Source organism: Lissotriton helveticus, chromosome 5_1, assembly GCF_964261635.1.
Source record: "Lissotriton helveticus chromosome 5_1, aLisHel1.1, whole genome shotgun sequence".
Taxonomy (NCBI): Eukaryota; Metazoa; Chordata; class Amphibia; order Caudata; family Salamandridae; genus Lissotriton; species Lissotriton helveticus.
Window position 1 is genome coordinate 41827073 of NC_136065.1, and position 23847 is coordinate 41850919.

General features: G+C 44.5%; 2 protein-coding genes across 3 annotated transcripts in view; one reads left to right on the plus strand and one right to left on the minus strand.

The window, feature by feature from the left end:
* LOC144754111 (butyrophilin subfamily 1 member A1-like) overlaps positions 1-9653 on the plus strand; it is a 470572-nt gene extending 460919 nt beyond the window's left edge. The window contains exon 6 of one of the 2 annotated variants that reach the window (XM_078641678.1): positions 8412-9653. In XM_078641678.1, the coding sequence (XP_078497804.1) occupies positions 8412-8923 (512 nt within the window). In that variant the 3' untranslated portion in view covers positions 8924-9653. The remainder of the gene's footprint in view (positions 1-8411) is intronic. The other variant, XM_078641677.1, reaches the window with a different exon arrangement.
* LOC144754110 (endogenous retrovirus group PABLB member 1 Env polyprotein-like) overlaps positions 1-23847 on the minus strand; it is a 112507-nt gene that overhangs the window by 36993 nt on the left and 51667 nt on the right. The window lies entirely within an intron of this gene.

Sequence of the window (23847 nt, forward strand, 5' to 3'; positions counted from 1 at the left end):
CTGATCGCCGCTCCCCGCCGGCCATCCGGTCAGCGCTCATGTCACTGATGGCGTGTGACTACTTTGGTCTTATACCTGCTCCGCTTCCTTTGGGTTCCTGGACTGGCACTCCTACTCAGCGATGTCTTGTGTGGGGGGTTCCGTCCAGCGCAACCATTTCTTTTTATTGAGAGTTCATAAAAACAAGATCAGCATTACAGAATAAATTGGTAAAAAGCTTTAGTACAATACATGGCATATGTTTATACATAAATAATCAACCTTCAAGTATCCATGACATTAATATAAAGTGCAATAAATAATTATAAAGTGCAGAAGTGCTTGAAAGTGCATATAGGCAGACTAGTGATTATAAAGGTATCTTTCACAATTCAAAAACACTCCAGAACTTTTCATATTCTTTGAGCGCCCCTGATCTGAGCGCATATTTTCTTTCCCTACCCTGTGTTCGTATTAATTTAGCCTTCCATGTCTGAAAAGACGGTACTTGATTGGTTTTCCAGAGCTGCAATATGAGTGATTTAGCTATTAAAGAAGCTATGAAAAGAAATTCGTCATATTTGGTGTTAATCGCTGAGCAGCCTAGAACAGGGACTAAATCATCGAATGTTATGGTAGTTTTAAGCTCAGAAGAGAGGTATTTTTCAATATCACTCCATAGTGGTTGGATTTTAGGACATTCCCAGACGATGTGTTTCCAGGTCCCTCTTTCCTCACATCGGAAACATTTATCATCTACTATAGGAAAGATATTGTGGAGATAGGAGGGAGTTCTGTAAATCAACCATTTATTATAAAATTGCATGCGTTTAAAATTAGCGCCGCGGAAAATTGTTTTATTAAATTTGTTTATTTTGTCCCAAATTTGTTGATTAATTTCAATATCCTCCCTTTTTTTCCACCTCTCAATAATCTTATTCGAAGATTCCTGCTTCTTGTCCTCTTTTAATATTTTAATCCAAATACTCATCTTTTTTTGATTTCTGTTGTTCAGTGCTGTAGAGATATTTTCCTTAAGGTAAAGATTTCCTATATCCAGCTCTCTGAGTATTGGGTTCAACATAAAAAAGGACCATTTCAAAACTGAATGAGAATGGCTCATCTGGCTGGCAATTTGATCCCATGTCTTCCAGCTGTTACCAGCCAGGAAGTCTTCTATTTTATTAAAACCATTTTCTTTCCAGAGATTTATTATTTTCATATCCATACAACCCTCTTCGCCTAGGTTAAAGTTGTTCAAATCAGTTGTGTTACTTATCCTAGGAATTGAATGGGATTTCAAAAACTGGGTTTTCTGTTTAAAAATCCATTGGAGGGACTTGTAGCGGATTTTCTTTGGATCTTTGGTAGCTCTAATTGGATCAATTATTTTTACCTCTGACAGCATCTTCTTAATGAAAAAATTGTCTGCCTCGTTCGTGTCTAAAAAGAAAAACCTAAAACTATGGTGTGCAAAAGACGCAGAATAGTATTCCCTTTTGTTTGGGAGGGATAGCCCTCCTTGTGCAAATGAAAAGTATAAAGTGCTAAGTGCGAGTCTAGGAGACTTTTTAGCCCAAAGAAATGAAGATATTAGGGAATCTATCTTTTTAAAGAAGGAGACCTGAATAACACAGGGTGCTGCATTAAATAAGAAATTGAAAAGAGGTAGGATCGACATGCGTATCAGTGCTGCTCGGCCCATTATGGACAGGGGTAATAAATTCCAGCGTTCTAAAAGAGACTCAACCTTTTTTAGTAACGGTGAATAATTAAGTGAGAACAACTCGTCTAAGTTATCCGAAATAAATATTCCCAAATATCTCTTCGGCGTGGGGTTATAAATTTGCCTACATTCTGGTATTAAAGTGTCTGCAGTGCAGTTTAGTAAAATAACTTCCGTCTTGTTAACATTAATTTTATAACCCCCTAGTTTTTGAAAGTCGGAAAATATTTTTAAAATGTTCACTTGACTTAGGGGGTTGGAATCTAAAAACAGGGCAATATCATCGGCGTATAACTTTATATTAGTCATACCAGCTACCGGGACTGTATTAGTTCGTATATTTCTAATCGCAATCGCTAGAGGTTCAATAAATAATGCGAATAATATTGGAGATAGGGGACATCCTTGACGGGTGCCTCTAGTTACCTTACATGTACCGATGTTGGAATTATTGATGATAATCTGTGCCCTGGAATTCAAATATAGTTGTTTTAAAAGAGAAATAAAAACATTCGGGAAATTAAAACTGTGTAGAATAGCAAATAGGCAGTTCCAGGACACTAGATCAAAGGCTTTCTCAGCATCTAAAAACCAGATTTGTGCCTTCACTTTATTAGTTTAAAAAAAGTCTAGTGCCTCTAATACAAACTTTGTATTTGTATGGAGCTGCCTACCTGCAATAAAACCGCACTGATCGTTGGCTACCAGACTTCCCACTATTTTATTCAATCGATTTGCTAAAAGCTTGGTAAAAATGTTATAGTCTGTATTTAATAGACTTATAGGTCGATACGAGTTTATGTTCTCACTATCCTTTCCCTTTTTTAAAATACTGACTACCACAGCTGAGCGGAAAGAATCCGGGGTGATCCTCCATGAAGTAAATCATTTACTAAAATTAAGAGTTCTTTACGAAGAGTTCCTTCAAATTTTTTAAAGAATTCGATTGGAAGACCATCGTCACCGTTGGCCTTTCCATTCGGGAGGGAGCCGATTACTTCGTCTAACTCAGATTCTGAGAAGGTCTCGATGAGACATTCCTTCTCTTTAGCGTCTAATTTGGGGATTGTAAGTTGAGATAAAAACTCCCCTATTAAATCAGTTGAGGCCTCTTCTGTTGTTTGATAGATTCCTTCATAATGTTTCATGAACCACTCACCAATTGAGGCTGTGGTCTTAGCTTGTATTTTAGTGATTGGGTCAGTTAGTTGATCAATTCTGTTGCGAGCCTGTTTTTCTTTAGTTTGCCAAGCCAGGAGCTTCCCTGTATACTCGCTATCCTCATACATCCTCTGGGCGTAGAAATTAGAATGGGTTTCGCCTAGGGCATAATAAAAGTCCCTCATCCTACTCTTAGCCTTGGAGAGTTTTTGGCTAGATTCTGTTGTTTTGGCCCTATAGTGTACTTGGGTTGCCTCTACAAGATCTGTTTGTAAGCTGTTCTTCTCCTCTTTTCTTGCTTTATATTTTGGTATATCTTTAGATGTGATGAACCCCCGTAAAGTGGCCTTAAATGCATCCCAAGTCGTGTTTAATGGGGCTGTACCTCTATTGCGAGAAAAGAACTCCTCAATAAATTCTTCGATTTCTGTACACCATTGAGGATTTAGAAGGTTAGATTTGTTAAAAAACCATCGTTTTATAGTGCTTATATCCTGAGGTCCCAAATTTACCTCCATGGAGGCTGCCGCATGGTCTGAAAAAGCGTTTGGTAGATAAACATAATTACATAATTTTAACTCATGAGAGGTTAAAAAGAAATCCAATCTTGAGGCGGAATTATATTTTGCCGAGAAACATAAATATTCTCTTTTAAGTGGGTTATTAACTCGCCAATAATCCATGATATCAAGGTCTAATTTGCAACTTTGAATTGCCAAGACAGATTGGGGTTTATTCTGACGGCTATCTTTTTTAGATGAATCCAATACAGCATTTTACAAAAGATTAAAGTCACCTCCCCATATTATTGACCCAGGAAGGCCAGTTATAACGTTTTTTAACTGTAGGATTGGCTGAGCATCGTCTAAGATAGGAGCGTATATTGTAACAAGGAATATATTTACATTGTATAATTTGCCACGGGCAACTGCCCATCTACCTCTGGGATCTGTGGCTGTGCCTGCCAGGATAAAACCTAGGTGTTTTCCTATCAGTATACATACTCCTCTCTGTGTCAATCCAGCGGAAGAGGATATCGTATGGCCAACCCAGTTCTTAAATAGTTTATCTGCATCGGCCTGGTCTCTATGATGGGTCTCTTGTAAATAAATAATATCAGGGTTTAAATTTTTAACCAACATTCAATAGCATTTTTTTTCCGAACATTGTTCAGACCGTTTGCATTTAAAGAGATAAACTTCAGCATGCTACTTGATTATTATTTTTTTTTTAAAAAGGCCATAATTAAAAAACATGCTAAAAAATAGATATAGTGAGTACGTATGCCAAAAGGATTATTTAACAATACAATAATATAGTAAACATCAACATCTTTGTGCAAATAAGCAGATTGTCAAGAACTCTTTGTACGTCAATAGAGGAGTACTCAGTGCAAATATAGATAGCTGCAAACCCTTTACTTTGTGCAAAATAGCTAAGTAGTCAGAACAGTACGATAATATAATATAAAAAATATCAGAGAACCTCTCTTTTGTGCAAATAAGCAAATAGGCAACAAAAAAAACCAAAATAAAAAAACCCTTTGTGCATCGATAAATAAATACTTAATACAGATACAAAAGCAGCAAGTATAAGTAGCAGCAAACCCTTATTTTGTGCAAAATAGGCAAATAGTGCAAATATATAATAGCAGCATACCCTTCCTTTGTGCAGAATAAGCAGATAGTTTGTATATATGTTATGTATATTAAAGCCATGTCAAGATCAGATGGTATTGTCTTTGCCGTACGAAGCTAATCTTGATAATAAAACCAACAATTCTTCAATATATGAACTCTCATTTTTTCCCCTGCAACACATCCCTTCACCACCCCAACTCCCCCAACCCCCCCCTAGAGTGGACGGAACCTCCCCGTGTTCCACATCCGTCCTTCTCTTTAGTTTCTTCTTTTTGGATGCCATTTCATTGCATCCTTGTGTGCTTCCTGTCATCATCTTAACCCCGCCTTGCAAGTCAAAACAGGGATCAGTTATAGACTACATTCCTGAATATACTAAAAAGTGTGAAACAAGAATGTAAATCAGCTATTAACTATACTCCTAGGCCTTCTAGAAAAGTCTGGGCTTCGTGTACAATTGTAAAGATAAAGAACTTCCCTTTGGCCAGTACTTTGAGTTTTGACTGCTGCACGATCGTAGCTTGGGCTCCCTTGCTTTTAAAAGAGTCGATCATCTTAACAAAGTCTCTACGTCTATGAGCAGAAGCTGCCGACATATCTGAGAAAATTCTGAAGGTATTTACGCCTTCCACGTTGAATGACTTCTTAGCATATGCAGTGTTCAAAATTTTCTCCTTCACCCTGAAATCCGAAAAATTGAGCAAGATCGTGCGTGGATATTTCATATTGTTGGGTTTATATGCCGGGACTCTGTGCGCTCGTGTGATTGTTAAATCCCCTTGGAGCTCTGGTATGGCTTTTTTCAGGAGGGACTCTGACCACTTAACTACATCCTTATCTTCCAGTCCCTCTGGAATGCCTACTAGACGTAGATTTGACCTCCTATTATAGTTTTCAAGGTCCTGCAGTTTTTCTGCTAGCTGGGCTCTTTCTCTATTGGCTACCAGCAGATATTTCTGTATTGCTGATAGTGAATCCTCCAGAGATGAAATCCTGGTTTCTACTTCAGTGACTTTTAAAGGAAGACTCCCGAAGCATTCTTCCATTTTTGTGAGCCTGTTGTGCAGTTGTGAGATCTCCTGGGCCTGGGAGTGTTTAAAATCTCTTAACTCCAGGAGAATGGTTCTGAGCAGTATTTCGATGGAATTTGTTCTCGTAGTGTTTGGAAGAGAAAATAACCCATTTTCTTGGGATGCATGGGATGTCTGTAGGCTTGGCTCTTGACTTGGAGATTCCATAGTAAGTTTATGGCTCGGGCATGGGCTGTTGTCTAAAACCAGTGCTATAGGTACCACGGGAACCGCAGATATTAATTCTTCAAGGTCCTGGTCAGCCCCTACCGATAGCGCGGTTTCTGGAAGCTCAGGTGTAATAGAGCTAGTTGATATCCCGCCAGAGCTCAGAGCCTCTAGCATATCGTTTTTCCCATCCTGGTTCATCCCCCCTCGCATGGGAGTGCTCAAGAGTTGACTCTGTAGCCCCTAGGGATGGTTTATCTGGGATAGAGTCCACCTGGCCCACCTTTGTTCCCTTGTTGTTCCGCTCTGTCTCTGGTTCGCCTTTCTCACCTCTCTCACCCTTCTCAGTCTTTCCGTCGCCTTTCTTAGAGGCAGAGGCAGAGGCAGTTACAATGGCAGTTACGATGCCAGCGCAACCATTTCTGCCAATGCCTGGGGACATGTCCGGCAGAGCCGGGGTGCCCGCGAGCTCCCGGGTGGTGCAAGTGCAGCTTCTCCTCACCACCTCTCAGCCGACGACCCTTGAGCCCCCGGCACTGCTCTCAAAGTCCGTTGCCTGCTTTTGGGTCTTTGCCTTTACGTCCACGCTCAATGCCTCTGTTGTGGTATCACCACAGTCCACTTTTACAGTGATGGTTGAGTAGCTCAGTTACTCTGTATCATTTAATGGAGTGTACTGACAAGAACTAAACACTTCGAGTACCTCATGTATTACAGTTTACTGACTAGTACTGTATAACTTGGAGTAAATCTGTCACTCTGTGCCATCTAATGTAGTGTACTGAATAGTACAGTATGCCTTCCAGTAGCTCGGTCACTCAGTACCATCTAATGCAGTGTTCTGACTAATACTGTATACCTTATTGTAAGTCTCCTACTTTACACCATTCAATTCGATGTACTGACTAGTACAATATACCTTGGAGCAGCTCTGTTAATCTGTACCATCTTATGGTGTGTACTGACTAGTACAGTACACTTCTAGTACCTCTGTCTCTTTCTGACATCTAATGTAGTGTACTGAATAGTACAGTATGCCTTCCAGTAGCTCGGCCACTCAGTACCATCTAATGCAGTGTACTGACTAGTACTGTAAACCTTCTAGTAGCTCTCCTACTCTGCACCATTCAATGCAGAAAAGTGCCTAGTACTGTATACTTTGGAATAACTCTGTTACTCTCTGTCATATAACACAGTGTGCTGACTAGCACAGTATGCCTTGGAGTAGCTCTGCCACTCTGTGCCATCTAAGCCAGTGTACTGACTGACTAGTACAGTATGCCTTGGAGTAGCTCTGCTACTCAGGACGATCTATTGCAGGCTACCGACTAGTAATGTATACCTTTTAGTAGTTCTCTTACTTTTCACCATCCAATGCAGTGTACTGACTAGTACGGTATACCTTGGTGTAGCTCTGTCACGCTCTACCTTCTAGTGCAGTGTACTAACTAGTGCAGTAGACCTTCTAGTAGTTCTGTCACTCAGAGCCATATATTGCATTGTACTGACTAGTACGGTATACCTTGGAGTTGCTCCGTCACTCAGTACCATCTAATGGAGTGTAATGACTAGTACAGTACACTTCTAGTAACTCTGTCACTTTGTGACACCTATTGCAGTGTACTGCTAGTACAATATACCTTCTGATAGCTCAGTCACTCTGTACCTTCTAATGTAGTGTACTGAATACATTAGAGCAGCTCTCTCACTCTGTCCAATCTAATACAGTGTACTGAATAGTTGTTTTTCCTTGTAGTAGCTTTCTCACTCTGTACCATCTAATGCACTGTACTGAGTAATACTGTATACCTTGGAGTTTCTTTGTTACTCAGTACCATCTAATACAGTGTACTGACTATTACAGCATACTTTGGAGTAGCTAGTACAGTGTCCTACCTGCTGCAGTGTTCAGTCTAATGTGGTGTTATGTTGTATGCTGTATGGTGCAGTGTAGTGAGTAGTGCAGTGAGCACTGTGTGTGTGTGTAATATGCTGTGTGATGAAGTGTGGTGTTAAGTAGAATTTCCTGTCTATTTAGTGCTGTGTGGTGTAGCGTGTGCTGTAAATGAATGCCCGCTGCAGTGTAGTGACTGCGAGCAGTGTGTGTAGTATGGTGCGTGGTGCAGTGTAGTGGGCAGTAGAATGTCCTCTCTATGTAGTGCTGTTTGGTGTAGTGTGTGCTCTGGATGAATGCACGCATTAGTGTAGTGAGCAGTCTAGTGCTGCGCACTTTAGGGGAGTGAGCAGTCTAGTGCTGCGTGCTTTAGTGTAGTGAGCAGTCTAGTGCTGCGCGCTTTAGTGTAGTGAGCAGTCTAGTGCTACGCTCTTTAGTGTAGTGAGCTGTCTAGTGCTGCGTGCTTTAGTGTAGTGAGCAGTCTAGTGCTGCTCTCTTTAATGTAGTGAGCTGTCTAGTGCTGCGTGCTTTAGTGTAGTGAGCAGTCTAGACCGTGTGCTTTAGTGTAGTGAGCAGTCTAGTGCTGCGCGCTTTAGTGTAGTGAGCAGTCTAGTGCTGCGCGCTTTAGTATAGTGAGCGGTTTAGTGCCGCACTCTCTAGCGCTGTGTGCTCCTTCCAGATGTGGTGTAAATTAATCATATGTAAAACAGAAGCAGTAATTACAGCCTTTCTTTGTGTCATTAAATCTCTAATAGTGAATCTCTTCTCTGCAGTGATGGTGACTCTGGATCCTGACACGGCTCAGCCTCTGCTCCTCCTGTCTGAGGGGGGGAGACGAGTGAAAAAGACGGACACATGGACGACCCTGCCGGACACCCCCAAGAGATTCACCGTCTACTCCTGTGTGCTGGGGAGCAAGGGGTTCACCTCCGGCAGACATTACTGGGAGGTGCAGCTACTGCAGGAGGGGTTAGGGTGGGATGTGGGGGTCGCAGCAGAGTCTGTGGACAGGAAGGGAGACTTCACACAGTCTCCTGAGGGGGGAGTCTGGGCTGTGTGGGGGTGGGGGGGTCAGTACTTGGCTCTCACCTCCCCTCGGACCCCTCTGTCCCCTCGTGAGAAGCCCCTGAAGCTGGGGGTGTATCTGGACTACGAGGGGGGGCGTCTGTCCCTGTACAATGCTGACTCCATGGAGCTTCTCTACTCCTTCGCGCAGGCCCCCTTCACGCGGAGGCTCTTCCCGTACTTCTGTCTCTGGGGAGAAGCGGAGCTGAGGCTGGAGTGAGAGCTGCAGGGAGCTTCAGACCCTCATCCTTCCCTCCTACCCCCACCCGCTACAAGGGAAGAGTGAAGCTGAGGCTGAAGTGAGCCCCCCCTCCCCCTAAACTGTCATCCACGGTTTAAACTCCAACATTCCAAAGAATCTTCTTCACAATGACCCTCTCACCTGTTTCCATGACAACCAGAAACCTCACCTGAAACTATGTATCTCTCTTCCTTGTACATTTTTAAAACAAGGGCAGAGAATGTTTGCTGTGTGAATCATGCACCAATAACACATGTAACATATGATAAAGTCTCTGCAGAATTAAACAAGCACTGGCATAGCCAATACGTCTCGCCTTTGAGACCTTATAAGTCTTTAGCTAGAGCTATTGGCTTTGGCAATGTTTCGAAAGTATGTTGTAGAGCAGTGTGGCTGCTGTGCTCCGTACTGAAAACCTGGTGTCTAGTGCAGTGACGTGGGGCAGTGTCATGGTGTGGTGTGTTGTTATAAGGTGTGCGTTGGTGGGATGCATGGGGGTGGCATATGCATCTTTACAACACAAATCACCAGTTGTAATTAGATTAATAATGCTTGTCTGCAAACTATTAAAAGGGTATCAAGGGTAAATGTAATATGCATGGCCCCATGGACCAATCTAACATGTTTATAATAGTAAAATATCGATTGAAAACAACAAAACTACCGGCCTGTTGGTTACTCTTACGTTTACTGTTTGTGTTTCCAGATTGTTAAATCCCTAACCACATCAATTGGCGGCAATTTCCCAGAATCCACAGTCACTCCTTGCAATGATCTAGAAACTTTTTTTTTTTAAATCTCTGAAGTGTACTGTTCCCTATAAAGTACAATAAATACACCAAATTCTACCCCAAAGAGAAAGGCTCTGGGCTCACTCACCAATTGCCTCACAAACTCCCCCTCCCCATTACCAAATACACTCTTCCAACAATTTTTAGTAAAGTGAAATCTAGTTCCGCTGTAGACCCAGCACCTCCCCACATACTCCTTCAAGGATACAGCCACTAGATACAACTTCCTTCTCTCTCATGCAGGAACTTTAATGGCCAAAGTTACCTTTACATTTTTATTGTTGCCTGAAATCCTCTGAACACACAAGGACATGTTCTTTGCAGCAGGCATCTTATTCCTCTGTGCTACTTTAGCATCAATGGAAACAGCCACTTGATAAAAGTCCGATCTCTCTCCAGCTGGAACATTGATGGCCAAAATTACCTTTACATTTTTAATATTGCATAAAAATCCCATCTCTCTCCAGCATAAACTTTAAACCCTGAAGAAACCGTAAACATTTTTATTGTTGATTGAAAACCTCTACACACACAGAAACATGTTCCTTGCAGCAGGCATCTTAATCCTCTGCGCTACTTTGGCATCACTGAAAACAGCCACTGAATAAAACTCCCATCTCTCTACAGCAGGAACATTAATCATCAAATTTACCTTGAAATATTTAAATTCACTTCAAAACCCCTGGACACACAAGAACATGTTCTTTGCAGAAGGCACCTTAATCCTCTGCGCTACTTTAACATAAGAGAAAACAGCCACTAATAAAACTCCCATCTCTCTCCAGCAGGAACATTAATCGCCAAAGTTCCCTTTACATTTTTAATGTCGCCTGAAAACGTATGAACACACAAGGACATGATCTTTGCAGCAGGCATCTTAATCCTCTGCGCTACTTTACCATGAGTGGAAACAGCCACTAGATAAAACTTCCATCTCTTTCCCGCAGGAACATTAATTGCCAAAGTTACCTTTACATTGTTATTATTGCCTGAAAACCTCTGGACACACAAGGACATTTTTTTTTTTTTTTTTAGAGTTTTATATAGCGCGAACTAGACCCGAACCAAATCAGGTATCAGAGCGCTTTACATAGCACCAGTTACGTTACTTGAGGACACACATTACTTTTTGTTAGGCACAGGGAGATTAAGTGATTTGCCCAAAATCACAGGATGTTTTGTTTAGTGTTGTTACCGAGACTCGAACCCAGGTCCCCAGGTCCGAGGTCGAACGCCCTAGCCGTTAGGCCAACTCCTCTCCCTAGTTCTTTGCAGCAGGCTTCTTAATCCTCTGAGCTGCTTCAGCATCAGTGAAAACAGCCACTAGATAAAACTCTAATGTATCTCTCCTACAGGAAAGTTAATCGCCAAATTCACCTCTACATTGTTATTGTTGCCTGAAAACCTCTCGACACATAAGGACATGTTCTTTGCAGCATCTTAATCCTCTGCGTTACTTTAGTATCAATAGAAACAGCCACTGGATAAAACTCCCATCTCTCTCCAGCTGGAACATTAATCGCTAAAGTAACCTTAAACATTTTTATAGTTGCTTGAAAACCTCAGGACACACAGAAACATGTTCCTTGCAGCCGGCATCTTAATCCTCAGCGCTACTTTAGCTTTAGTGGAAACAGCCTCTAGATAAAACTTCCATCTCTCTCCAGCAGGAACTTTAATCGCCAAAGTTTCCTTTACATTTTTATTGTTGCCTGAAAACTTCTAAACACACAAGAGCCCGAATTCAATTAAAGATTGCCTTTCTAACTCACAAAGCCCTTCATTTCAAAACTCCCAGATATCTAGCGCAAAATTTAAAACTATCCTGTTGCAAAAGAGCCTCAAGAAGCGCTAACCCTTTCCTCTTGAAACCACCCATCCTTAGCAAATAGACAACGTGTCACCGAGCCTTCTCTGGCGCTGTCCCAAAGATATGGAACTCTCTTCCACTGGAAGTACCTACAATCTCCTCCACGGCTGCTTTCAAACTAGAAACCAAAAGATTCCTAATGAACAAATTCTTACCTTAATTGATCTAGTTCACCTGCTCGAAGCCTTTGATACTACAACCATTGTACCTTCATTAGTTACTGCTCTTCCTTACCGCTTATTGGTTCACCCTTCATAACCCGATAAATACTTGCATAATGTGTTAATATCCCTAACGCAATTGTCCTGTAATTATGTGTTCAGTCGTTTATTCTTACTTGATGTTGATCTTGCATTTATGTCCTTCCTTCCATCCTATTGTAAAGCGCTCTGATATCCTACGGGATCTTGTTCGTTCTATATAAAACTTTATAAATAAAAAAATAAAAAATACTTTAGCATCAATAGAAACAGCCACTGGATAAAACTCCCATCTCTCTCCAGCTGCAACAATGATAGCCAAAGTTACCTTCACATTTTTATTGTTGCAGAAAACTACCATCTCTCTCCAGCATAAACATTAATCGCTAAATTCACTGTCACATTTTATTGTAGCCTGAAAACCTCTGTATTCACAAGGACATGTTTCTTTGCAGCAGGCATCTTAATCCTCTGCCCTACTTTAGCATGAGTGGAAAGAGCCATTAGATAAAACTCCCATCTCTCTCCAGCATAAACATTACTCGCTAAAGTAACCTGAAACATTTTTATTGTTGCTTGAAAACCTCTGACCACGTAAGGACATGTTCTTTGCAGCAGGCATCTTAATCCTCTGCGTCACTTTAACATAAGTCGAAACAGCCACTAGATAAAACTCTAATCCCTCTTCCCAGCAGGAACGTTAATCACCAAAGTTACCTTTACATTTTTATTTTCGGCTGAAAACGCATGGACACACAAGGACATGTTCTTTGCAGCAGGCATCCTAATCCTCTGCGCTACTTTAGCATTAGTGGAAACACCTACTAGATAAAAGTCCGATCTCTCTCCAGGTGGAACATTGATAGCCAAAGATACCTTTACGTTTTTATTATTGCATAAAACTCCCAACTCTCTCCAACATAATCCCTAAAGTAACCTTAAATATTTTTATTGTTACTTGAAAACCTCTGAACACACAAGGATATGTTGCTTGCAGCAGGCATCTTAATCCTCTGCGCTACTTTAGCATGAGTGGAAACAGCCACTAGATAAAACGTTCGATCTCTCTCCCACAGAAACATTAATTGCCATGGTTACCTTTACATTTTTATTGTCGCCTGAAAACCTCTAAATACACAAGGGCATGTTCTTTGCAGCAGGAATCTTAATCCTCTGTGCTACTTTAGCATCAGTGAAAACAGCCACTAGGTAAAACTCCCATCTCTCTCCAGCTGGAGCATTGATAGCCAAAGTTAATTGTGACTCAAGAAGTTACGTGGGTTCCATGAGCAACAGTATGCGGTGTCGAAGACTAATGGCGGTGAGGCTGTACATGCGATAGACATCGAGCAGCCGGGGGAGGTGCACTTAAGAGACCATCGAACTCCAAAGCGTACTAGGAGACCTGACTAGAATCTACTGAGTATGTGGGGGGGCTGGAGGTGTAGGATCAGCCTGTGATGCGTGAAGCGTGTGTTGCAGGGCCGGACTGGGAACCAAAACCGGCCCTGGCAAAGTGCTCGGCCCCCTCCCCCGCCCCACCCCGGGGAGTGGGGGGGGGGGGAGGGGTGCCGCTGAGCTCTTTGCCAGGGCCGGTTTTCGCCCGATTTTATAACTATTTTTATTTATTATTATTTTTTATTTTTTTTTGTGCTATGCTGCAAAAAAGGCCCTGTAACAAATTCGGCCCCCAGGGGCTCAAAACCGGCCCCCCATAGAGTAGCGATCTTGTGCTTCGCCAGTAGTAAGGCAATCACTGTAAAACACCTGTAGCACAGTTTAATTAGATTAACCAGTCCCAACCCCGGAGAGAGTACCCGAGCAGCTTCTATTATCTGAGCCAGCACAGCAAACACTTCCTGCCAATATGATAAAATGAGGGGACAGGACCAGGACATATGCGCTAAATCAGCGTTCAGGGTCTTACACTTCGGACTATTTGTTTGCTTACAAGGGTCAAATTTGGCCGGTTGGATAGGGGTTACGTAAATTCTATGGATACATTTAAAATGGAGAAATGTATGCCTGTATTAGGGGGAACCCTGTGGGTTTGCTCTAGGCAGTAGGCCCAGTCTTTGTCATTCAGTGGATACCCAAAGTCAGCCTCCCAGCGTCCGCACCCGGAGGAACATTAATCGCCAAAGTTAACTTTACATTATTTTTTTTGCCTGAAAACCTCTGGACACACAAGGACATGTTCTTTGCAGAAGGCGTCTTAATCCTCTATGAAACTTTATCTTGAGTGGAAACAGCCACTGGATAACACTGAGATCTCTCTCAAGCAGAAGCATTGTAAATGTATGTGTCTTGTAAAGCGCACTGCTGCCCTGAGACGTCGTGGCGCTGTAGACCGCTGGGGAACCCGTCCTGGCTATCCCTGTGAGATGGTCCCTACTGGGTATCTCCAAGGTGAAACCAGGCATCCCCGGCGAATGTGGGGGGTGTTGTAGAGATGAGGCAAGCTAATGCCCAGAGTTGCCGAGTGTGATCCCTGGTTAGAGTAGGCACCGAGGCGAGAATTATCGAGTCCGCTGACCCTGGTCCACGACCCTGCCGCGTCGGGAATTGAACCCTGGTCCCGGGCCGTACTCTAACCAGGGAGCCACATCACTCCATTTATTAATCGCCAAAGTTACCTTTACCTTTTTTTTTTTGCCTGAAAATCTCTGGACACACAGGGACATATTCTTTGTAGAACGTCCTCTCAAGCAGGAGCTGAGAGAAGTTGACCTGGTATATGCTGTCCACTAGTTTTAGTGGGCACCTTGTACCAGTCCAAACAACCCCTTATTGATGATAGGTTAAAGACAACCTTTATTGAAAACTATCCTAGTGATAGCTATGGAAAGCAGCCTTAAGGCTAAGTCGTGAAGGAATGTAAAGCAGCTTGTTTTACCAGTCTATAATCTAATGAATGGATAAATGAAAGACAACCACACCAGGTATTTATATAAAATGTATGTATTCATTTCTAAACACACCGTCCTAGTCTCTTTATGAGGCTATACGTCAAAACACTTAAGTTACACTTCAAATATAACGGAAAAAGAGCACAAATGCATGTCAGGCCCGAGGGGCGAGCCTAACCATATACCAAAATAGTGGTATAAGAACCGCAACTGAACTAGACACGAGGCCTAGAGCCTTTCAAAGTGCTTGGACCACAAGGAACCACCCAAGGTAGTGACACAAGGGACCCACGGTGGATGCGTGCAGTGTGAGAACACAGCCGTGAATCACCGTTATCTTCTATGGGGAAAGTCACGGTTGGAATTTTAAAGTTTAAGGACACTTAGGTGATTACTAGAAGCAAACCCTTTTGGAGTTAGAGGTGTCTAGGGATAGCACCCACAGGAGCACCGGAGTACTCAAGTTACCTAACCCAGGGGAGCCGGGTGCAGAGGTGGCAAACGGTGTCGGGTCGCTGCGTTGTTTCCAATGGAAGCTGGCAAAGGAGTGCTGCTGCCGGGAAGATGCAAAGTGTCCGAAGAGATCTAAGCTTGGATCGAAGGTGAGAAGAACCTGAAAGCAGAGGGGACAGAGTCTGGGTCACTTGCCAGTGACCAGGGGCACGATAGACATATGCCCACCAATGTCGGGTGCTTCAGGTGAGTTGGCGGGAAGCTTGTCTCTTCAGCCACGAGGACCAGGAGGAGTCGATGACAACCAGGAGCTGGATTCGAGCTGTCCCACAAAGGATGTCGAGTACTGCAGTGTTGGTGCCCCGATTGGACACAGCGAGCCTTGGCAACAGCGCCCCATGCAGGAAGAGAATAAAGGCTTCGGTGCAGACCAGCGAGGTCCGAGGGACTCACCCAGCGAGGGTGAGTGAGGGCACGTCTGGAGCAATGAGGAAAGCCCAAAGGCAAACAGAGTTGTCTTCACAGGGACCCACAAGTCGACAGAGAAGGGATCGCAAAGGTACCTCGAGCGGAATCACAAATTGGCGGCCCACGGGTCACTCGGAGTGTGTAGGCCAGCAATCTTCAGTGGATTCTCTGCTCAGGGTCTGGGCTATGAAAAACCCAAAGCACAGCTTCGAGAGTCGTCAGGAAGGTGATGCACTTGCAAATGTGCACGGTGTCCAGGGGTTCCGGTTGCACATCACCCATGACCTCAGCCCTGCTGGGGACTCAGGACAGCCTCAGAGAAGTCTGGAAATCCACCACTGGTGTCGCAAAGTCTTCAACGTCCGGTGGGAGCTTCAGCGATGCAGACCAGACAGATGCTTTGTTGGTGCCTGCCAAGCAGGGGGGTCACTCCTTGACTCCAAGGGAGATTCTTCAGTCCTCCAGCCTTGTGTAAAGCATCCAAGGTCCAGAATTTACATTCAGAGTTTCGTCCAGGGTATTCTAAAGTCCTAAGAAGGGGTTGGACTAACTCAGGGTACCCACCAATGGGAGGGTTTGGAAAGAAGGGTGGCTACACCCTTTTCCTTTGTCCAGTTTCGTGCCAGAGCAAGGGCTGGTAGCCCCTGCATTCGGTTTGAACTGAACTATGCACATTGACACCAAATGTGCCCCCAGTGCAGGACTTTAAAGCACTCTGAGAATGCTCCCACCCAGCCCCAATACACACCATTCTGTCTGGGAGGTGGTGAGCCCCCCTGTTAATCTTGCCACCAATCTGCATGGTCCGCTCCTGGGCCACTCTCCTTCGGCCTTTCCCAAGTCTTGGCTTGGTGTCGGTCTTAGTAGGACTGCCCTCAAGCGCCTTTAGTGGCCGCACCTCAGGCCCCAGGTCTCGGTCCCTGCAGCCGGCAGCCGTGCACCCCCACGCCACCCGGCCTCGCTCTCTGGCCCCTACCACCTCCGGCAGCTCAGCCATCCAGGGCGTCCGTCTGTAGGCCCTCCAAAGCTTCGGTTCTGCTCCCTCTGCCCCCTCCAGCCCTCACTGCCTGTTGCTACCACTGCTGGTCCCACTGCCCTGATTGCAACAGATGCCGTGACGGCCCCCCCCTTTTTTTTGTGCGCCCCCATTTGGGGAGCTGTGGCGCCGCATTGGGGGGTGCCGGGAGTAAAAGCACAGAACTCAGGCAATTGGTGCAGTTGAGGCCAGTGGGTAGGTGGTCTATGGTGAGGGGTTGAGCAGGGACCAAGTGTGCGGGGGGTGCCCATGCGTGCAGCACTGGTCACTGATCGTGTAGTCCTTGACACCACAAGACAAGACAAGACTAAATAAGACAAGCAACCCTTCTCCAGAATTATTCTGGCCCTACACGACCCTTGACACGACCCTTGACAGGAGCCTGCACGTCCTCTCTGCGCCTTTTGAACCCAACTACAGTATAGCCAGCAACACAGAGAGCGTCCCGAAGAAGGTCCACCTGTCCTAGTTCCCAAGCTTACTGGCTTTGAACAGACCCGCTCAACAACAGAAGCTATGAGATCTGGGAAAATAAGAAAAGTCCCCTCTTCACTAAAACGGAAGAAACATAAACAGTTGACAACAAATGCGGAGTGCTCACCAGACAATTACACGAGTTCACCGACTGCGACGGACACTCAGAAGGTCCCTAAATCACCATCAAATGAACGGCAATACATGAACAATAGGAGCCCGTACACCAATGGCACTCCATCTCTGATCGGTCCAAAATCCTTCACCCTTTTGGACTATTTTAAAAAAGCCCCGGGCGGTGTCAGTTTCGCTTCTGTCTTTCAACCCTCAGTGGCAACCAAGCCCCGCGATGCCGATCCATCTGCAGAGCCAAGCACACTCTTGTCACAAACATCGCCTACTTCCATCAACAAGCCTGCTCTAGCCCCGGATGTATTCTTCTTTGGGTCTCTTTCCGCCGATCAGGACACCGCCCTGGAGGGCACTGTGAGGGTCACCCAAATCCCCCATCAAGCGATCAACTTTCCTTAAGTCAGCCTCCCCCCCTCCATGACATGCATAACCAAGAGGTCACCCCCAGCCAACTACCCTCAGTGAGTTTACCTCATAACCTAAGCCCCCAAGTTCTGCAACCACTACAGTCGGAGAACCCATCAACACCCCTTTCTCAAAATTCCGCCGCGCATAGGGAGGCTACTCCAGTGTCTCACTCCCGTCTAATTTTCCCTCAAATTCATGCACAAAGGGACTCTGCACGCAACTTCGACATATTTAGTCCCCCCTTATTACATACCCAAAATCCATCGGAGGGGAGGCCTGACCTAACAAACTGCACATAACGTCTACACTCACCATCAGCAGTAGCAATAATGTCACTAAAATCGACACAAATAACCGATCCAACTGACCAACTGTTAGAGGATCTGTCCCTTTTCTTTAAAAATCCCCCAAATTCACCTAATCTTACTCCAAAAACAGAGGCACACCAAGAAGTCCCCATATTAGCGAGTGTCTGGTCACAATTACTTCAAACCCTTCAATCTACAGTCACGACCTTAAACTATCACTCAGACAAATTAGATACGCAGGTTGACCTATTGAACACCTTAGCACTCTTCACAGCTGGGATCGATAACAAATTGGACAAACTGAACAATTTAATTATAGGAGCACAATCATCATCAAAACTAGTTCAGTCGGTCTGTTGCTGCTCGCCCATCATTGATTCCCTCTCCTCGCTTCCAGCCTTTTTATCCACTGTCATAACCGAGGCTAAGCAGTTGAAGGGAGGTAGTTCATCTGAATGCCCCCACCAGTTACCCCAAAAACTCATAACTTCGAACACAGAATTACCTAACCCCATGCCCACACCTGCAATTGGGACGCAGTTGATAAGGAAACAAGAATCCCTAACAATTCCGACCGTCCATCAAGACGTCCCAGACTATCTAAAAGGTCCCCACCCCCCAGCAGGGCCGACAGCATTTCCGGCCTCAAAAGCCCAATCAGCAAGTGGGCAAACACCCTCTACCAGTACTAACGCCGTTAACCCTGCCGCTGTCGCTGGCCGCAATCCCAAAAAAAACCCTCCTCTTCAGCTTCCACGTAGCAAGAGAGAGCGCAAACGCCAGCGCAAACAAAGAAATAAATTAAGAGCAACTCTAACAGTCGACCCCTCCAAACTATTTCCGTTGTTTGCAAATGTAGCCAATAAAAAAGTCACAAGCGCCCCACAATCGTTATCAACGCTAACAACCCCCAGCCAAAGTCTACCTAAGGCAGCCTCAACCACAGGTGCCTGTCTATGGATTTCTGTGCGCAGTCATGACTCTAATACTACACCTGTTGATGCAGCGACACTGGAGCCCCAGCCTGCCTCCGAAAATTTGAGGGTCGCACAAACCACATCAATGACCATACTCACGACAACACAACCTCAACTGCCTTCTCCCTCAAGTTTACCCTTGTTGGGATTAAAAAATACCGGTCTAAACTTTACAAAAGTAATCTATAACACGAAATCAAACTTACCTACAAAAATGCAGACACAGAGGCTACGCCCACGAAACCCCTCCAAACTCCAACAGGGTTTATCCGTAGGACCCCCCACTGACAAACTAGCTCAGCCCAACCTAAGTCCAAGCAGCAGCAGTGCCAAACGCGACCTAAAGGGCTCCAAATTACTATTTGCCCCTGAATACAAATCAAAAGGTAGGCATGACACACTCAACAGATCAAATATAACAAAACTTGTGAATGGTTCCCCGTGCTTTGAGGCCCTTACAACGGACGACATAGAGTCCATTGAATTTCTTCCACCAAGAGGCACACAACCCTCTGAGGTAACCTTGGTGTCATTTAGGTCCAACTCCTGGGCTCGAGCATTTTTAGAACACAAAGTCACCTTCCGGGAATGGGGCATCAAAATATATCCCTTTACCACCCCGGGTTACCCCACAGCGCTATTAAATCAGCCAGTCACCCAGCTAAAAGCTGAATCACCCAGAACCGGGGTCAAATCCATGCCATACTCAATTTTAAAAAATGCCGTAGGAACAACAGAAAAGACTATCAACCTCATGAGTGTAGATCTTAACTCTGACAAGACTGGGGATGGCTTCCAGGAGCCCTGTCTTGCAGGAAAACAGACTGACCAAGTGAATCATTTCCAGCATCCTTAAACTCTAAGGCCCCGCGCCAACCAAGTTCTCAAGCACTCCCACCTGCAAATTCCCCAAGCTCCGAGCCAGATCCTCCCTTCACACTGTACTCATGGAACATTAGTGGTCCCTAACAGAAAATTATCATCCCAGAGACACACTCCTTCATATTCTGGCACACAGTAATTGCTCTTCAAGAAACTTGGGCAACTGGACACTGGCCTGTGACCGGCTTCATTGAATTCTGGAAACCTGCAATTCGAGAATGCCCATATGGGCACCCTAAAGGGGGCCTGTCAATCTATGTCTCAAACAACTTAAAAGGCCCAATCACGCCATTAAACTTTGACGAAGACTGGCTACTCGGCGTCAAAATCGACTCATGGAGCAAACAACGTTCACTTCTACTCCTAAACATCTGCATTAACCCAAGTACGCGTACAAAAAAGGTCCATCTAACCCGCCTAATAAAAATTGTGTGCGACCTGGCCGCGGACCAACCCTATTCTGATTGTATAGTCTCAGGGGACTTCAACACCAACCTCTTTCAGGACAACACAGCTGATCACGAAGGGCTTTTCCCACTCATATTCACCGTGGCAGAGGCACAGTCTAATCCACCAAAACAACCCTACTGCGGCCTGGGAGAACATTGCGTGCTGCAACTCTACAGTGTTGGATTCCTGGTAATGAATGTCAGATCAACGAATGATACCCCACCAAAATGGACCTGGACAAATGGTCGCAAACAATCTTACTTAGATTACACTATCTGTAATTCAGCCCTGCTCAAGCATATGAGCGACTTCCCTATTCTACCTCGAACGGAAAGCGACCTCCGTCCCCAGTCTGTCACCCTCCACGTAAAGCCAGACTACCATAAACCAGCCTTAACAACATGTACAGGAGCGTACACTGAAAACTTGAAGCGCCTAAGATGGAGTGATGACATAAGCCCTAACGTTACGAAGGCAAGTGTGGCGCTCATAACAGGCGGAAGTGACCCGGCGCTTCCACCAACAGTTGCATGGTCATCGCTTTGTTCACAATTGATAACTCTTTTTCCTGCCAAACAGCATCCAAACAAGGCATCTTCCACTCGCCAGTTCTCAATCATACAACAAACGAGGGAGCTGAATAAATCCAGAAATAATGCCATGCGGGCTCTTATGAAATTCCCAGGAAACAACGAGCTCCTAAACGTGTACAAAACCGCCCAAAAATCATTTAGGCAGGCCACACAAAAAGACAAACAACTCTATCAAAGTCAATTCTGGTGCAAACTTATATGGGAGAGTAAAAACCAAAATGCAAGAAAATTCTGGGCTTTAATCAACCGTCACAACTCTAGCTCACTTAGCCTTGGGTCAGCAAACATTCAAGAAGCCGACTGGTCCGCCTTCCTTATAGACCACTTTAGGTCTCCAGTGGGTCCAGGGTCTCTACATACATGCGCTCCTAACCCGAGGAGAACAAGCCGGAGTGAGAGCTAAAGCAGGCCCTCTGACAGTTTGGACCCCCGTAGCGATGTCATGCAGATCACCCAAGAAACGGTTACCAAAGCACTGTTAAAAGTAAGATCAGACGGAGCCCCGGGCCCAAACGGCCTACCACAGAATCTTTTTAAATCAAACATAGTTCTCTGGTCGGGTTATCTAACCAACCTCTTCAACTTCGCATTAAGAACTTCAAATATTCCGGATTCCTGGCGCGGCGCGATAATCCATCCAATCTACAAATCAGGCTCCCACGCTTCCCCAAACAACTACAGATTAACTGCTCTCTTAGACATTGAGGCCAAGCACTACGCAGGCATTCTTTTGATGGAGCTGAGATCGTGGGCAGAACAGAACAACCTGATCCCAATGAATCAAACTGGTTTCGCAGCCAAATCTGGCACTCTGACTAACTTATTGACACTGTCCATAATTGTTGACAAAGCATGTTTTACATCCAGGGCTGTTTTTTGTTGTTTCGTTGATTTTAAAGCTGCTTCGACCGGGTCCCCTGGGAAACTCTTTGGGAAAAGCTAAAAAAATGGGGGATTCAGGACAAACATTTGGAGGCAATCATTCAATTACACTCAGGCACATGGGTTCAAGTGAAGCTGGGGTCCGGCACACATCTCTCTCGGAAAATCATGACAACTAGAGGTGATAAACAGGGATGAGTGCTGGCCCTCTTCTTTTTAATCTAGTCATAGCAGACCTGTCGGCTGCCCTAAATGAAATAAATAATCACCCACCCAAGATGGGTGGTTCGTCAATAAGTAATCTCTTGTATGCCGATGATCTGGTCCTCTTTAGCCTCACACGGGTGGGGTTGCAAAGGCTCTTAGATAAATTATATAACTACACCACTGTCAACAAATTAGAGGTTAACCTAAAGAAAACAGAAGTGGTCATTTTTTGGAGAAAACGTAAAGTAAACACTGGCAGGTTGTACAACAACGTGAGCCTTGCGATAGGTGGCACCTACAAGTACTTAGGGGTCAACTTTGACTCTAGGGGTAACTTTGTCAAACAGCGCAGCGAGATATCAGTAAAAGCCATAATACTACAGGCGACCCTCCTTAAGCTCTCAAAAAATCTGGCTGGCCTAAGTTTATCTCCCTTATTGGAGGTCATGAGAGCAGAAATTGGGACGTCCCTGTCATATGGCATTGAGATTTTTAGGGGTAACGTAAACATCAACCTAAACCAACATGTGACTAAAATTTATAAAAAAGTCCTCCATTTGCCAAAAAAAAGCATCCGCTGCCCAGATCAGACTAGAACTGGGCTTACTAAACTACGAAGCTTCTAACATCGGCTCGTATTTAAACCTCTGCCATAAACTTAGGCAAGCAAATATGGGCTCACTAGAGTCACTGGTTTGGCTAGACATCTCCGAGAAAAACTCAGGGGGCCCGTATGGTCGCCTCTTCAAGGACTCCATTCACGAATTGTCAGCGGGCGACCTATGGGCCCTCAACCCTAGCACAGCAGCATTTAAAACCAGCATTAAGATATGTGTCAGAATGAGCTCTCTTATTATTGACAAAGCCCATTTAGCCAAACGCAGACATGCATGGGCAGTAATGAAGTCTTATGGGCGGTTATCTCCTGCTATCTACCTCTCCTGCACTTACTCCTTCTATTTAAAACCTAGCTTTATGGCTATTAGACTGGGAGACTGCCAATTTTTAAAAGACCTGCCCTCTTGGTGTCGCACGTCGGAAGTCTTACTGTGTAGAGGGTTCGGCAAGACGGCTGAAACCTTGGAGCACGTGGTCTGCCCCAGCCCCGCCTTTATGCCACAGCGCAGACGCAAATTGAAAACGGAGTGGAACAGGTTGGGTATTTGGTCTTGTAGACAGGCAATCATTGCAGCATTAAATCCTGAAAACACAGCTCTAAATATAGGCTTCACAACCTACATACGCTCTGCATACCGTACTCTTTTACATGCTTCTTCTATTTAAGCAAGAGTTTAAATTATATTGCACTTACTTTCCAGGCTGCTAAACCCACTTTTTGGACTGCACTTTACTACAATCTGCTGCTACTGATGTGTTGCTGTTGAGTTATATCTGATTTTATTTTGTCACAACTTGTATCTATTTGCAGAACATCTGATTGTTTTTATAAGCCCAACACTGCTAATAGTCGGCATCCCATTCCCTTCTGTTTTAATGTCTCGCCTAAACCTACGCTGACTGCGCTTTTTTAATCACCCACATGCAACAAGAACCCGCCCAACGCTAATTGGAAGATTCTTTTTTAATCACTTGTTTTATTGGTTGCTTTTTTCAAAACAATGTGTACTGTTGTTTGAATTATGGTTGTGCTCTTTTAACGATACATCTTTTATCCAAATAAAGATTATTATTATTATTATTACCTCCCTGTGATAGGAAAGCTGTTGTCCAGGCCTCCCCTGCCGGAGTTTCGGTCAGCAGCAGGAGACATGACTCTTGTCTGTGGCTGCAGCATCCATTTTATGATGCCCAGTTAAGCTGGTACCTGGTATACCGGTGCTGTCATATCTTTCCCTCTAGAAG